The following is a 13,674-nucleotide window of genomic DNA, read 5'->3' as shown; positions in this document are numbered from 1 at the left end:
ACCCTGGGGATCTTTAAGAAGAGGCTTGATGACTACCTGGCTGGACTCATTTGAGTCCAGTCTTTTCTCCCGCCCAGGCGGGGGGTTGGACTTGAAGATCTACAAGGTCCCTTCCGACCCTACTTCTATATAAGATATATAAGAAAAAGAAAAACATTGTTCTATACTACTCACTTGGCCTGTGAAACTTACTGCCAAAAATTTCACAGAGGTCAAGGTTTATCAAAATTCCAAAGAGGGTTAGAAGTTTATGCTGTGGCAATGGTGTGCTCAGCCAGACCACTTCAAGATTGTTTCCTACCCCTTTGAACCTGCACACAGACTCCAAACCCAGACATGTGCCAAGTTGCTCTAAAGTTGTCAGTGGCAGCCCTTCTGAAACACCCTGGGGGTTGTGGTCTTGAGATCAGCTTTAAAGAGATGACCTGGGTCTCTTCACCGTTGTATTTCCAGGTTTGGTGCATGCATCCAGGCATGCATGGGTGGGGTGTGATTGGGAACAGCCTGGCCAGGTTGTACTACTTCTATGGTGCTGGCCAAAATATACTGTTTCTAGACCTGCCCAATATACACAATAAGAATATCCAAGCTTAAAATAGCAATGAACTTTCTTTATCCCAATGAATTTTTGAAGAAGTATAAAATCTCATTTCTCCCAAAATAAATCAAGCAATCAAGGGAGGGTAGAAGAAATGGTCTTCCTTTGTACTTGGGTTAGTGATCAAGCACTTACATGTCTAACTCCCATCTAAGCTTTGTTGTGATGCAGATCAATGCTGGAAGGCATATTGGGTGCCTGTACGTGAGCACAAAGGCCTGGGTGCCTGTACATGAGCTCTGAGGCTGCTCCGATGTGCTGTAATAATTATCATGTATTGGAGCATAATACCGTGCAATTACCGCAATCTAGCAGCCTCTCGCATCTCATGTATCAGCATCCCTGTGCTTCAAAATGGCAGTGGGGGCACTTACACTAAAGCTCGTCGAACAAGCTTTACTTCAAGCAAGCCCACTAGCATTTTCTCAGAGTCACTGTAATTAAAGTGCCACCTCCCTCGACCACTTGTAAAAGTGCCCATAAAGTCTGCCTAAGGGGACTTAGGCAGAGCAACTGTTTGATGCTGAGAGACAGGTAAGCAACTCACTACAAAACACAGCTGGAAAACAACAACACAGCTGGAGATCGACTCCTACTGCCAGGCCCTGCTCCCCTGGGAGGTAGACCACGGTCTCCCTCCAGGACAAGGGAGGACCCAGGGACCTTCCCTTCTGTCCAGCCATGGGCTTGGACCAAGGTGGTCAAGGGCCCCAGAGCCCGCTGCACCAAGGCCCCTGCCCCACTGGAGCTTTGCAACAGGTACGAGCCTCTTGCAGCCCCAGCAGAGCCTGCTGAGTTGCCAGCTCCTGCAGGCAACACAGAGGACACTGTAGCTAGTGTCCCCACTCTCCCCAAGACCAAACGCAAAGTGTTTGTCATGGGAGACTCCATCCTGAGGGGGACTGAGGGGATAATCTGCCGCCTCAACCTGTGAAGTTTTCTGCTTCCCGGGGCCCCGCATTCGAGACATTGCGGAGAAGATCCCTAAGCTCCTCCAGCCCACAGACCACTATCCCATGCTCCTCATCCATGTGGGCACCAATGACAGAGCTCGGAGTACTCCTAGCCAGGTCATGAGGTGCTACAGGGATTTGGGTGCGGGGATAAAGTGTCTGGGGGCACAGGTGGTTTTCTTCGATCCTCCCAGTCTCAGGCTATGGGCTGAGGAGGGAGAGGAGGATCCAGGTACTCAACCAAAGACTGTGGTGCTGGTGTCATCGGGAAGGCTTTGCCTTCCATGACCACGGTCCCCTCTTTGGAGAGAGAGGCAGCGAGCTGCTGGGAAGGGACAGCCTCCACCTCTCTCCATTGGGGAGGAAGCTCTTCTCAGCTAGACTGGCTGAGCAGCTCCACCAGGCTTTAAACTAAGCCTGCCGGAGGATGGGGGGACTACTGCCACTGCTGGCCCACTGAGTAGCCCTTGCAAAGCCAGCAAGCCAAGGCACATAAGGGACCCCACCCAAACCCCAGCCCTGGAACAAAATGTAGGCAAGGCAAGGGCCCCTAAGGGGACACTTGCATGTCTATACACAAATACCAGGAGCCTGGGGAATAAGCAGGAGGAATTGTTCACCTGCTAAATGGAAATAACTATGATGTCATTGGGATAATGGAGACCTGGTGGGACTCCACCCATGACTGGACCACGGGTATAGACAGCTATACCCTATACAGGAGGGATCAAGTGGATAAAAGGGATGGGGGTGTAGCTCTTTATGTCAAGGAAAGCTACATGTCCCTGCAAGCTGATGTTGGCACCCACGGTAAATGACTTGAGACCCTCTGGGTTAAAATCTGTGGGGAACACGGCACAGGGGATACTATGGTGTGGTCTACTACAGACCCCCTACCCAGAGTCAAGACCTTGATCAGGAATTAACCAGGAAATTGGCTGAGGTTGCATGGTCCCAGTGTATGGTTGTCATGGGAGACTTTAACTACCCAGACATCTCATGGAAGGAGCACTCAGCCAAATCCAAGCAGTCACAAAGCTTTCTCTCATGTGTTGATGACCTCTGTCTGACGTGGGAAGTCTACGGGCCAACAAGAGGTAAAGCGCTGCTTGACCTCGTACTGGCAACTGGGATGACCTAATCAGCAACCTAACAATCAAAGGGCAGCTGAGTGACAGTGATCATGAACTGATCACCTTCACCATCTGCAGTAAAGCTGGCAAGTCAGTCAGTAATACAGAAGTCCTCAACTTCAGGAAAGCTGACTTTGACAAGCTAAGGAGACTTGACAGAGAGGCCCTAAAAGGCCACAGCCCAATGGAGAGGGGAGTTCAGGATGAGTGGTTGCTCCTCAAGGGAGCAAGCAAAGTCCATCCCGTCTCAGAGGAAAGGCAGCAAAAGGGCACAGCAACCCCCTTGGCTCTCCAGGGAACTGGCAGACCTCCTGCATCTTAAAAGGAAAACCTACAAAGGATGGAGGACTGGAACCGCCACCAAGGAGGAATATTCCACTTTAGTCCAGACTTGCAGGAAGCAAATCAGGAAAGCCACGGCTGTGATGGAACTCCAGCTAGCTACAAATATCAAGGAAAATAAAAAGTCCTTTTTTAGATATGTGGGGAGCCGGAGGAAAATCAAGGGCAACATTGGACCCCTGCTAAATCAGATGGGGCAACTGACAACTGATGCCCAGGAAAAAATGAACTTGCTAAATGGGTACTTTGCATCAGTTTTTCACCAGTTCTATGGGATGGCACTGCCCACTATGGGTCAGGGAGGCCTGGGTGAGGGAGGTTCCTTGCCCTCCATCGAAGCTGACCTCGTGAAGGAACACCTTGACAGGCTGGATACCTTCAAGTCAGCCAGCCCCGATGCTTTACCCAAGGGTACTCAGGGAGCTGGCGAGCATCATAGCTCAGCCCCTGGCACGGATCTTTGAGAGCTCTTGGCACTCTGGTGAAGTACCCAATGATTGGAAGAGGGCCAATATCGTGCCTATCTTCAAGAAAGGGAGAGAAGTAGATCTGACAAACTACAGGCCCATCAGCCTGATCTCTATCCTAAGGAAGGTCTTGGAAAAGATTATCAAGGAGGCAATCCTTAACAGACTTGCTGAAGGCAATATCCTGAGGGATACCCAGCATGGGTTTTTTGCGGGTAGGTCTTGCTTGACTAATCTCATTTTCTTTTATGACTTATCACCTGGACAAGAGGGAAGAGATCGATGTCGTATATCTCGACTTTAAAAAAGCCTTCGATCTGGTATCCCATGATCACCTCTTGGCTAAACTGGCTAACTGTGGACTTGACATCACCACGATCCGCTGGCTGGAGAACTGGCTCCATGGTAGGACCTAGAGGGTCACGGTCAATGGGAGCCAATTGTCTTGGTGCACTGTGACCAGTGGGGTCCCACAAGGCTCTGTCCTAAGGCCTATGGGTGGATAGTGTCTCTCTCTATTTTACTCTGTAGGTTGGTAGTTCAGGCACAGTCCCTGGAAAGGGTAAATGTGGATTTAGTCTCCTCAGGGTAAAGATGGCTCATAATCTAGGTCTCCCACTTTCTGGGCAAGTACAAATTATGGGCTCCTTCTCTTCCAGATGGGTATTTTAGCCTCAAGTCAGTATTGATAACTCTTCTGGGTAGTCTGAATCCTGAGATGACAGAAGCATTTACCTTGCATCCTAGGATGGAGCAGGAATTCAGATATCCTCCTGTTCTCTGCTGAGCACCTAAGTGGTCTGGATCACCCTTGGGAGGGGTCTAGCTTTCCCTGTTCACTGTACAGGGAGACAAGGTTCCCAACCCTGTTGATTAGGATCACCATACCAAAATCAAAGGGTCTAAATTTGAGGCACTGCAACACTTAAATGGAAGCACCTACAAGATCGGTTTGGATCTGGCCCTTAATCTCCACATGCCTCCAGGTCCTCATCAGTAAAATGATAACAACATACTTTGCTACCTCAAGGATGGCAAAAGGATTGTTCTGAGGATACATGTATTGATGTTTGCATGGGACTCAGATACTGGGGTGGTAACTTCCATACCTAGATTGAGCTACAGAACACAGACACTAGTAATAATTGATAAGAATAATATGTGATTCTGAAGTGATACTGGCTTCAGAGCATTAACAAGAAAATAAGGTTGAAAACCCAAACTCTAGTTTTTGTGTTAAAATCAGAAGTAGCTGTATATTCTTTTTACATCATATAAATATGTTTCCTTTGTGTACTTTCTTTAACAAGTCCCTTCATTTTATTTCCATCTCCCCTTATCTCTTATTTCCTCTAGCTGCTGTATCACCTCCATATCCAGCCAAAAGGGCATAAACAGTGCAGTCTCAAAAAGCAGATACCAATGTCTGCCTATGGTGTGAACAAACAGGTTTACTATGGAGGCAGCTGGTCAGTCTATTGCCTTTGCAATACTTTATAAAACAAAATAAACCACCCTTTCATCAGGCAGTCAGGCTGGCTTAGCTTAAGATTAGCTAAACATCAGACATTCTATCACAGTAATTTAGAATCAATCTTGCTGGGTAGTGACGATAATAAACTTGTACAAAAATGAGATTCATTTGTATATTTTAGCATTTTATTTCAGTCACAGAATGCAAAAACCTGACATTGGAATCAGTGTGATTTTTTTATGATTGAAGATATTAAACACTACAAGAGCATTGAAATTTCGATCTGATTAGGATCAAAATTCCTCAGGATCAAAACACTTAGTTTTTTCCCCCTACAGTTTTACTAATTGTGTGCTACTTGACATTGCAGAGTTATTCCACAGCATGATAACAAAATATGTGAAGTGTATTTTACTGTTAGGAATTATCAACTCCTTTTATTTGTTTTTCATGTGTTTGAGGTTATTAAGAGAATGAAAAATTATGACTGATGTGCATATGTTAAAAGGGTTACTTCAATGCAGCTGGTAGACTAAATCACTAAGCAATATTTTGTATGTCAATAGGAATTTCCTACTGAACATGCACAAAAGAAATCATGAATACATAACTGATTTTAAAGCATATTGATGGGCAAGATTCCTTGAAAAACAGGAGAGCAGTGATCAAGGTGAATGTGGAATAGTTTATTTTCAGAAAATCTGGATTATTCGAACCACTGGAAACCAGATAAAAGTAGATCAGAGAGAATGCTACCAAACGTATTCATCAGAGACCTTTGCTTTATGGGAAATGAACTGCCCTTGCTAGCTGTTCCTGAGGAATTGTGTTTCTTATAGCTGTAAATCAAATCCTGAAGAAATAGGATGATGTTTCCCAAGCAATAGCTGAGGATGACAAGTATCTTTTTTGTCAGTGTCAGGTTTCTGAATTTAGACCTCAATTAGGATTCCAAAATGAAAAGGCACATATTATATACCTATATATACTTGTGACAGTGTTCTTACAAGCAATATATTCATTTTCAAATTCTGGTACATTGTTCTATATTTGTCCAAGTGTATTTTCATGGTTTCCTCTAAAGGTCTTGACTCTTCTACATCCTGTCTGGTTTCCCAGCCAGAAAGTACTTGATGTTACTATACAATGAATATCATTAATTTTTAAATTAATTGGGGATACGTATGTTTGTACGATATGACTCTTTCCAGGCTCCTTAAATCAGAAAAGGTTTTATAGCTAGCAACAGAGGAAAAGTTTCTATACTTGGTGAAATGCTACATTCTGTAGGTGCCAGGTACCACAGTGATGGGACCTTGTTATTTCAAGCCATACAGTATACTTACACAGTGTTGAAACCAGACTCAAGAATCATTTTATTTATTGATTAGTTTGTTGGTATTTATTTGAGGGCAAACTCCTTCCCCCCAAGCTCTACAGCCACAGGGAGGCGCATCATCAGAACGTTTTTTAATAGTTAATGAACAATGCCATATCTGAGTCATTAAATTGAAAGAAAGTTAAGTGGATTGTCTATTATGAACAAGTCTTTACCATAGGCCTAATTTTTCACAACAAATCCTAATGACTTCTCCATAGTCAATCTAGGAAAACCTTTAAGAATCACACACTACCCAACTGTTCTCAGTTTGTAGGATGTACCCAGCCCTGCTTTCAAGTAGTCTCTCTTGGGCTGTGGTGAGCACTGAACAGGACTTAGTAGGTAAATCATATTCTTGGTGGTTATCCTGGGCTTGGCATGGAAATTGTGTGGAAAGGCCTAAAACTGCACGGACTATTTTATGCACATATACTTGCATGCTTCATTTATGCATGCACAAGATCTATGTGTAAATCAGAAGTTCAATTCCTACCTACCCAATATGGGCATGCAAAAGTAGCTTGCAAAAATCAGCCTAGTTTAGCCTGGAGATAAACTCGAGGTAAAAGCTTCCAGAATAATTGTAGACACTGAGTCAAGATTGCTTTGAACATTTAGCCCGTAACTGATAGGTTTGTATACTGTACACGTACAGCACATTACAGGTCTGTAATAATATGATTGATTTTGAATATGAATGCAAACCTAGAGCTCCATGATTTCTGGAGAGGGAAGTGTATTGCATATATCTATAATACATATATGGAACAAGCAAATGTTGAGGAAATAACAGATATTTTAGCATGGAAGCACGTAAGGACAACAGGGATTTTTTGGGATTTAGAAAAAGTTCAGTGATCCATTAATTCATCTATTGGTGAGTACTCTTAACTATTCATAGGAGAAGGCTGTAGCTTGGAACTCTGAATAATGCTTCTATCTCATTTCCTTATTACGAAAAGCCGGCATGGATTCAGTAGAATGCAGAAGCTATAGGCCTGTGTCAGTTACAAATTATGTCTGCAAATTATTAGAAAAAATGCTGGATTTGCAATTGCATTATCCCAGCTAATATATGCTGATCAGGTGGGTTTATGAAGGGGAGTGTACTGAGAGACGATGCAAAAAAAATATTGTGTGAGATACATATGATATTTGTTACTGGCTCATTTAGTGATATGCTCATCTATTGGTAAACCAGTGACAATTAATGCAAAACACACAGAAAAATTATCTGTCAAAATCATTTTTTTCTGTACTCCTGTGAAGCAATGTAAGATGGATATTCATTTAACTTGGTTGAATTATTATATAAAATACCTTTGACCATGGTATCTGTGAAAAAAAATCAATAAAAAAGCCAGAGGAACAAGACAGGGAACATATTCCCAATCTGTGTTTTTCAAAGAAACTAAGGCAGCTATTCAGCGCTTGTGAGGATACTGCGAAGTAGCGTTCTATAATGTAAAAGCCAACAGGTAGGGTGTTAATGCTGTCTTGGCACTTTCTTTTGAAGATCCACCAGATTCTAACAAATATAAAGTACTAAAATTAAACCTTGTCCCCATTGAACTCAATGTAACTTTTACAGTTTACTTCAATGAGGTCAGGATTTCATCCCTATAATTTTACTCTCTAAAGATTGATCCCACTGTCGTAGAAGTCAATGGGACTAGAAGGGCAACAGTTCTCATAAAAAAGTCCCCGTCTTACAGACCTGAAGATTTTCTTCACTGTACTTCTTACTATGGTGACATTCAAGTGACTCCTGCTTTTATCTACAATCCTATAATAAGTTTTCCTGTTCAGAAATTACTTACGGTTTGCTGTGATTTAAAGACAGTTTACCATCAACAGCCATTCTGAGCATTTTTGTGGGTTTGTGGAACTATTTCTTCCTTGCTTATTTTCCCTTTTTGGGGTCTGACTAACCAGGAATTAAAGGAATGATGTATTAGTCTTCTTTGGTTATGTACATGCAGAGTTCACTGTACAGCAGTTTTACTTTTCTTTGGTTTGGTTTACGTTTACCACTGGATTTTCACTTGCACGTTGAGACTCTGGATGTTTTAACTCTTTTATCCCTTTATCTTTCGTAAATCTATCAAGTGTTTCTATCCCTTCTGGAATTCTTTTTCAAAACATGTCCTTTTCAATCAGCAACTCCTTGAAGTTTTGATTCTATTTTACCATTGGGTTTTCTTAGCTTTTCCACTTTGGCTCTGAGTTTTCTCTTTACATTACCTTTTGCACACTGTGTTAGCTCAGACGAAACTATTCTAGATGGAGCAGTTGGTAAACCTAAAAATACTTTTGCTTCTTTTAGGTTAAACAGGGTAAGCAGTACTTCTGCTTTTGGGGCACTGCAGTTCTGCCAGGCTATCTGGTGATCATGCTTGGTTTCATCTGAATCCATGCAATCTGCAACAGCCAGCACCTGGTCAACAAAGTTCTTGTATCTTGGGCTTCACATTTGTTTTTCATCATAGAAAGGGATTTTACTCTTCCTATCTCAGATTTGTATTTACTCATGTAGGATAGGCAGTTTACCATTAAATGTCCCCCCCCCCCCCCACCGTATGCCTACAACATGCCTTTTAATTGCTAGAAATGTTGATTATTCCTCTGAGTGAGAGTATAAAGACTTTCCTCTTCTTCAAGGGTTGTAATACCTACTTTAACTTCTTGTGATACACCCTTCTGAGGTGACAGGTTTGCTCGGGCATTTTTTTTACCATAACCTTGGTCTGTGACTGCCATATAACTTGTCCCTAATTGAAATGTATTTTGATTTATTGGTTAAAACCAGGACTTGGTTACTGAACAGTGTTGCACAATGCACTTCTTGATCTCAGTATCCCAGTCATAAAATTTACATGTGAGTAGTAGTTAGGGTTCTTGGGTTGAAAAAATGGTGTCTATCATTATTATTTTTATTTGTACTTTTTTTATCATGGGGGAACTTAAAGGCCTAATGAAAATTTCAGTCCCATTGTGCTACTGTGGGAAAAAACACACAGTTGGAGACAGTTCCTGTGCTGAGGGCTTTGCAGTCCAAATTGACAAGATGGGGAAAAAACAAAACAGGTAACAGGTGAGATATGATGTGATTTTCTGCTGGTCAGTTTCTGAGCCTGCACCACAGGGAGTCTCCTGAGTTGTAGTTCAGTGCCTGTCTGCTGGAACACTGTAGCAGGACTACACCCCCGGCGAGTCATGATGCCCCCTGGTGGCCACATGACTCCTGCCTCCACTCCAGGTCCTCGCAGCACCCTTCCTTTTCCTTTCCTGCTGTGCCTTGATGGAACTATTATGGTGTTAAGGGAGGCTGCCCCAGGGTCCTAGAGCGAGCCCGTGTTCACTTTGGCCAGCTGGTACCTCTTGTACCCAGCTGGCCCCAGTTTTGCCCCTTTGGCAATTAAGTTATGGTCCTCCTGGCTGTATCAGTACCTCAAAGCACCAGCTGCCTTATAGGCTATATTCATGGTTTCTGTCCTCCCCTGTAGCTACATTCATGCCTCAGAGATGTTACTCCATGTTCATTCTGGGTTCCTTGGTCCCAGTGCAGCTTTTGGCCCTTGGGTCCTGAACCTTTGTTCATGTCTCAGCCTTCCTAGCCTGGGCCTTTTATTCTGGCTGTGTCCCTCATCCTATATCCACTGCCCCAGACCTTGGCTCCTGGCCCCCTGCCACATTTTGCACTCATGTGCTCTGGGCCCCTGATCCCACCCTCATGCTCTGGGCCCCTGGCCCCAGTCTCGTGCTCTGGCTCCTGGCCTCAGTCTTGTTCTCTAGGCCAGACCTCATCCCTCAAGGTCTTCAACCCTAGGCCAGGCTGTTCTCACTGTATCAGCCTCAGCCCTCTGTGTCCCTGACCCCAGGCTAGACTGCTCATGGTGTATGAGCCTCAGCTCCCTGGATCCCTGAACCCAGGCTAGGCTGCCTGTCACAGAGTGCCCCAGCAATCACCCCCCCGTGGCCTCCGCAGCTCCCCCATGTCCACAATCCGGTCCTTTGGTATCAAGCTCAAAATGTAACTCAAACACAAGCAAGCTGCTTCACAAACTAAAAGTCTTCCCCACTTGAGGTTAATGTTGCCTACAAGCCATACCTCCCTTGGAGCCCTCCCATCCCAGCTCCCTTGGGTAGCTTGGGTGCCTGCCCATCTGTCTCCAGCAGCCCTTCTCTCTGGAAGCTCCTCTCCCTGAAGCATGCAGGGCTTGGACTTAGGCACTGTGTTTATGTTCCCCTTCCTGCCAGGTGGCTCCCCCGCAACACATGGGGCTTCCACTTGGGCTCGATGACCAGCCTGCTCTCCACTGCTGCAACAGCCAGCTTCTCTCCCCTCTTAAAATGACAAGGGCCCCAGGCCCTGTTACAATCTTGCTACTTTTCAAACTGCCTCACTTGGTTCTTGTCCCACTGCTTGATGTTTCATAAACCATATTCTATCTCAGGGAGAACTGGTCAGTCAGAAGATTATGGTCTCTTTCAAATGGGATCTTCATCCTTGCCACGTGTGAACATTCTGAGTCATAAATATTATTTTATTTCCTCATCCAGATAGTGCAGCAGAACTGAAACTTGTCATATCTCATTTCCAATGTCAGAGATACCAAGTATATTTCTGAATCTGCTTGTTCATTTCTGAGCAATCATATCCTAGATATTAAATGTCAGGAATGCAAGTGATGTAAATGCCATGCTGCTTTTGGTTGCTGTTGTCGTAACGTTCTTACAGAATGTTATTTAACTTTCTGCTTTTTATCCCCCTTTTAGCCGCATATATTTTAGTTCGTACAGATTTCACAGGTTATATCCTTTAAAGAGTTTCCAGAGCTGAAGTCTTTCTCTGCTGCCAATAGCAAAGATGGTTACTACACATTTGCAAAAATATGGTTACTTCATTCCAGTTTTGAAACTACAGTCATCCAGAAACCAGCTCTACTTTGTTTTTATTTAGGTATGAAAACACAGTTTTCACTGTCTCCCCTTGCAGGTTGAATCCAAGGTGTAACGATGCAGTCAGGTGCTTCGGGCAACTGCCACACAGAGGGGCAGCAGTAACTTCTGGTTAGTATTGCCACTGGCCAGGATTCTGTGAGAGCAGGCCTCTTTTTTGGTCATCCCTCCCCATATCAGAAACCAGGGCAACTGCCTCAGTTGTCCTGTCCTAGTTACAGCACTGGGTTAAATTAGTTTGTTCTGTTGGTGTTACTGGACTGCAGATTTGTTTGGCCTTCTAACATAGGCTTTCTTCAATTATGCTCTGTTTTTCTTTTTCTCATCATAAATTTAGGGTCTCTACTACTCTCAGTTGTGAGGTATTATATAAGTACAGTCCAGGGTAAACAGCTCTGTGGTTAATTCTTCTATAAGTAAAATTCTAGCAGTATTCAATGCAGGCTTTCTTAGATACGGTACCCATAAAAGCACATAAAAGACCATCACCATTGTGGCAAAAAAGCCCTGCAGCTTTTTATGAAAACAGTACAAAGATTTTAATGAAAGAACTAAGATGCAAATGGAAAGAATATGATCTAAAAAATTTGGGGGCTGAGTTGCACCAATATGGTAAACACATGAATTTTAAGAGTGATTGTTGTCTCTTGTTATAGGTCTGTACCATTCCTAACTATCTTAGTCTAAATGGACACTGGAGAACTGCAAATACTAGGCATTTTTGGATGCTACAGTAAAAGGACCCATAACAGTAGAGAGAGAATAACATACTATAGGGTTAAATCATTGTTACATTCAAGATTCATTTTCCTACTACCCTACTTCCAGGCTACCAAACATACTTCAGTTGGCCTCCACATCACAAGTCATCAGAAATTAAAACTAGGCTATGAGAGTGAGTTACATATTTGAGCAATGCCTCTTTGAAGAAGTAAAATAATGGACAGCACAAGTAACTGGACAAGTATTAGAGACCACTGGAATACAAATTGAATTTCACATTCACACATATATGAACAATATTATATACCTATCAAAGGACTTGAAAATACGCAACACAAAAAAATTACAAATTTGAACCACCTTCCACTAAACTAAAACAAAAGGCAGATGGATGATCAAGATCCACAATCATGAAATGTAAATAATAGTTCAGCAGCAATCAGGTGCTCTCCTAGCTTATTTTGACAAAACCAAGGTACTTACAGTCTAAGTGACTATGCCTGATCCCTTCCACATCTTCAGCATGAATGAAGTGGTAGCATCTCTTCCCTACGATATCTACAGGGGTCAGATCCATGTAATCACTAATCCTAAAAAGGAAAAATACAGCCTATAATTTATGAAGGGAAAAATATAGGAACTGTCAAATTACTTAGAAACTGAAATCTGCAAAAACATTTTTCATTCCTGCAGACAAATAATGTAGTCACCACTATTTATTTGAGTGGAATATCTGTATAAACAAGATACATCCTTTAAAACAGAACTGTTTTTAAAGAAACCTGCTGAAATCAGTTAATTCATTTAAATAAATGAAAAGTAAAGCTTCAGAGCACTTTCCCTCATAGAAGAAACACAGAGACAATATAATTCTATGAAATTACAAAGCATCAGCAACAATTCAAAATCCTCATTAAAAGACCAAGATAATTCAAGGTTACATAATAAAATAAAAACATGTTATGTTTATACCAGATGATTAGAGACACCTTTCATTTCAACAGATTGGTCTTCTATTGGGTATATTCATGAAAAAGCTCTTCAACAGTTTCTTGGCACAAAGTCCAAACTGACATTTCAAGGGATATAATTTAAATGCTGAGACATACAGATGCCTCGGGGTGTTATCTTTTTTAGTCTTATTCATTTGGGAGCTCAGCTTTCACTCCTGGCCCTTTCAACTGGGACTTTGTGCTTTATTCCACACAAACTTTTAAACCCTTTCAGCAGCTCTTCCTGGTCTGCGCTCTAGAGTGTGTGTGTGTGTGTGTGTGTGTGTGTGTGTGTGTGTACGCATGCATGCGTGTGCGTGTGTATCCATCATTGATTGTCCAGATGTCAATGTCCTCAGGCACCAGTACAGAAAAATATAACAGAAATGGAGAAACCTGTCAGGTGAACCGTTTACACAAACATTTGATAAACTGCTTTTTGTTGTAAGGATATATTTTAGCAGTAGAAACAATTTTTAGGGTTCAAAATACAAATTATGTGTAGGGCTAAACCTCTTCAAAACTACAAAGTATTACCATCACCCTCCATTTAATGAAGTTTTAAGACGTCACTGAGTTCTTGAAATAATCAGAGTGCCACCCAAATCATTGGCAGGAGGCAAGGTTTCAACAGAAATTGAACCATGTG

General features: G+C 42.7%; 1 protein-coding gene across 1 annotated transcript in view; it reads right to left on the bottom strand.

Annotated features, from left to right (window-relative positions):
• The window catches only part of NPAS3 (neuronal PAS domain protein 3), a 741,990-nt gene that overhangs the window by 22,554 nt on the left and 705,762 nt on the right, over nt 1-13,674 (bottom strand). The window contains exon 10 of the mRNA XM_019551125.1: nt 12,517-12,623. Coding sequence (XP_019406670.1) covers nt 12,517-12,623 — 107 coding nt within the window. The remainder of the gene's footprint in view (nt 1-12,516; nt 12,624-13,674) is intronic.

The sequence above is a fragment of the Crocodylus porosus genome, unplaced genomic scaffold (genome assembly GCF_001723895.1).
Source record: "Crocodylus porosus isolate Cpor-Errol unplaced genomic scaffold, CroPor_comp1, whole genome shotgun sequence".
Classification (NCBI taxonomy): domain Eukaryota; kingdom Metazoa; phylum Chordata; order Crocodylia; family Crocodylidae; genus Crocodylus; species Crocodylus porosus.
Note: the sequence above shows the minus strand (reverse complement) of the source record. Positions and strands in the feature narration are given on the sequence as shown.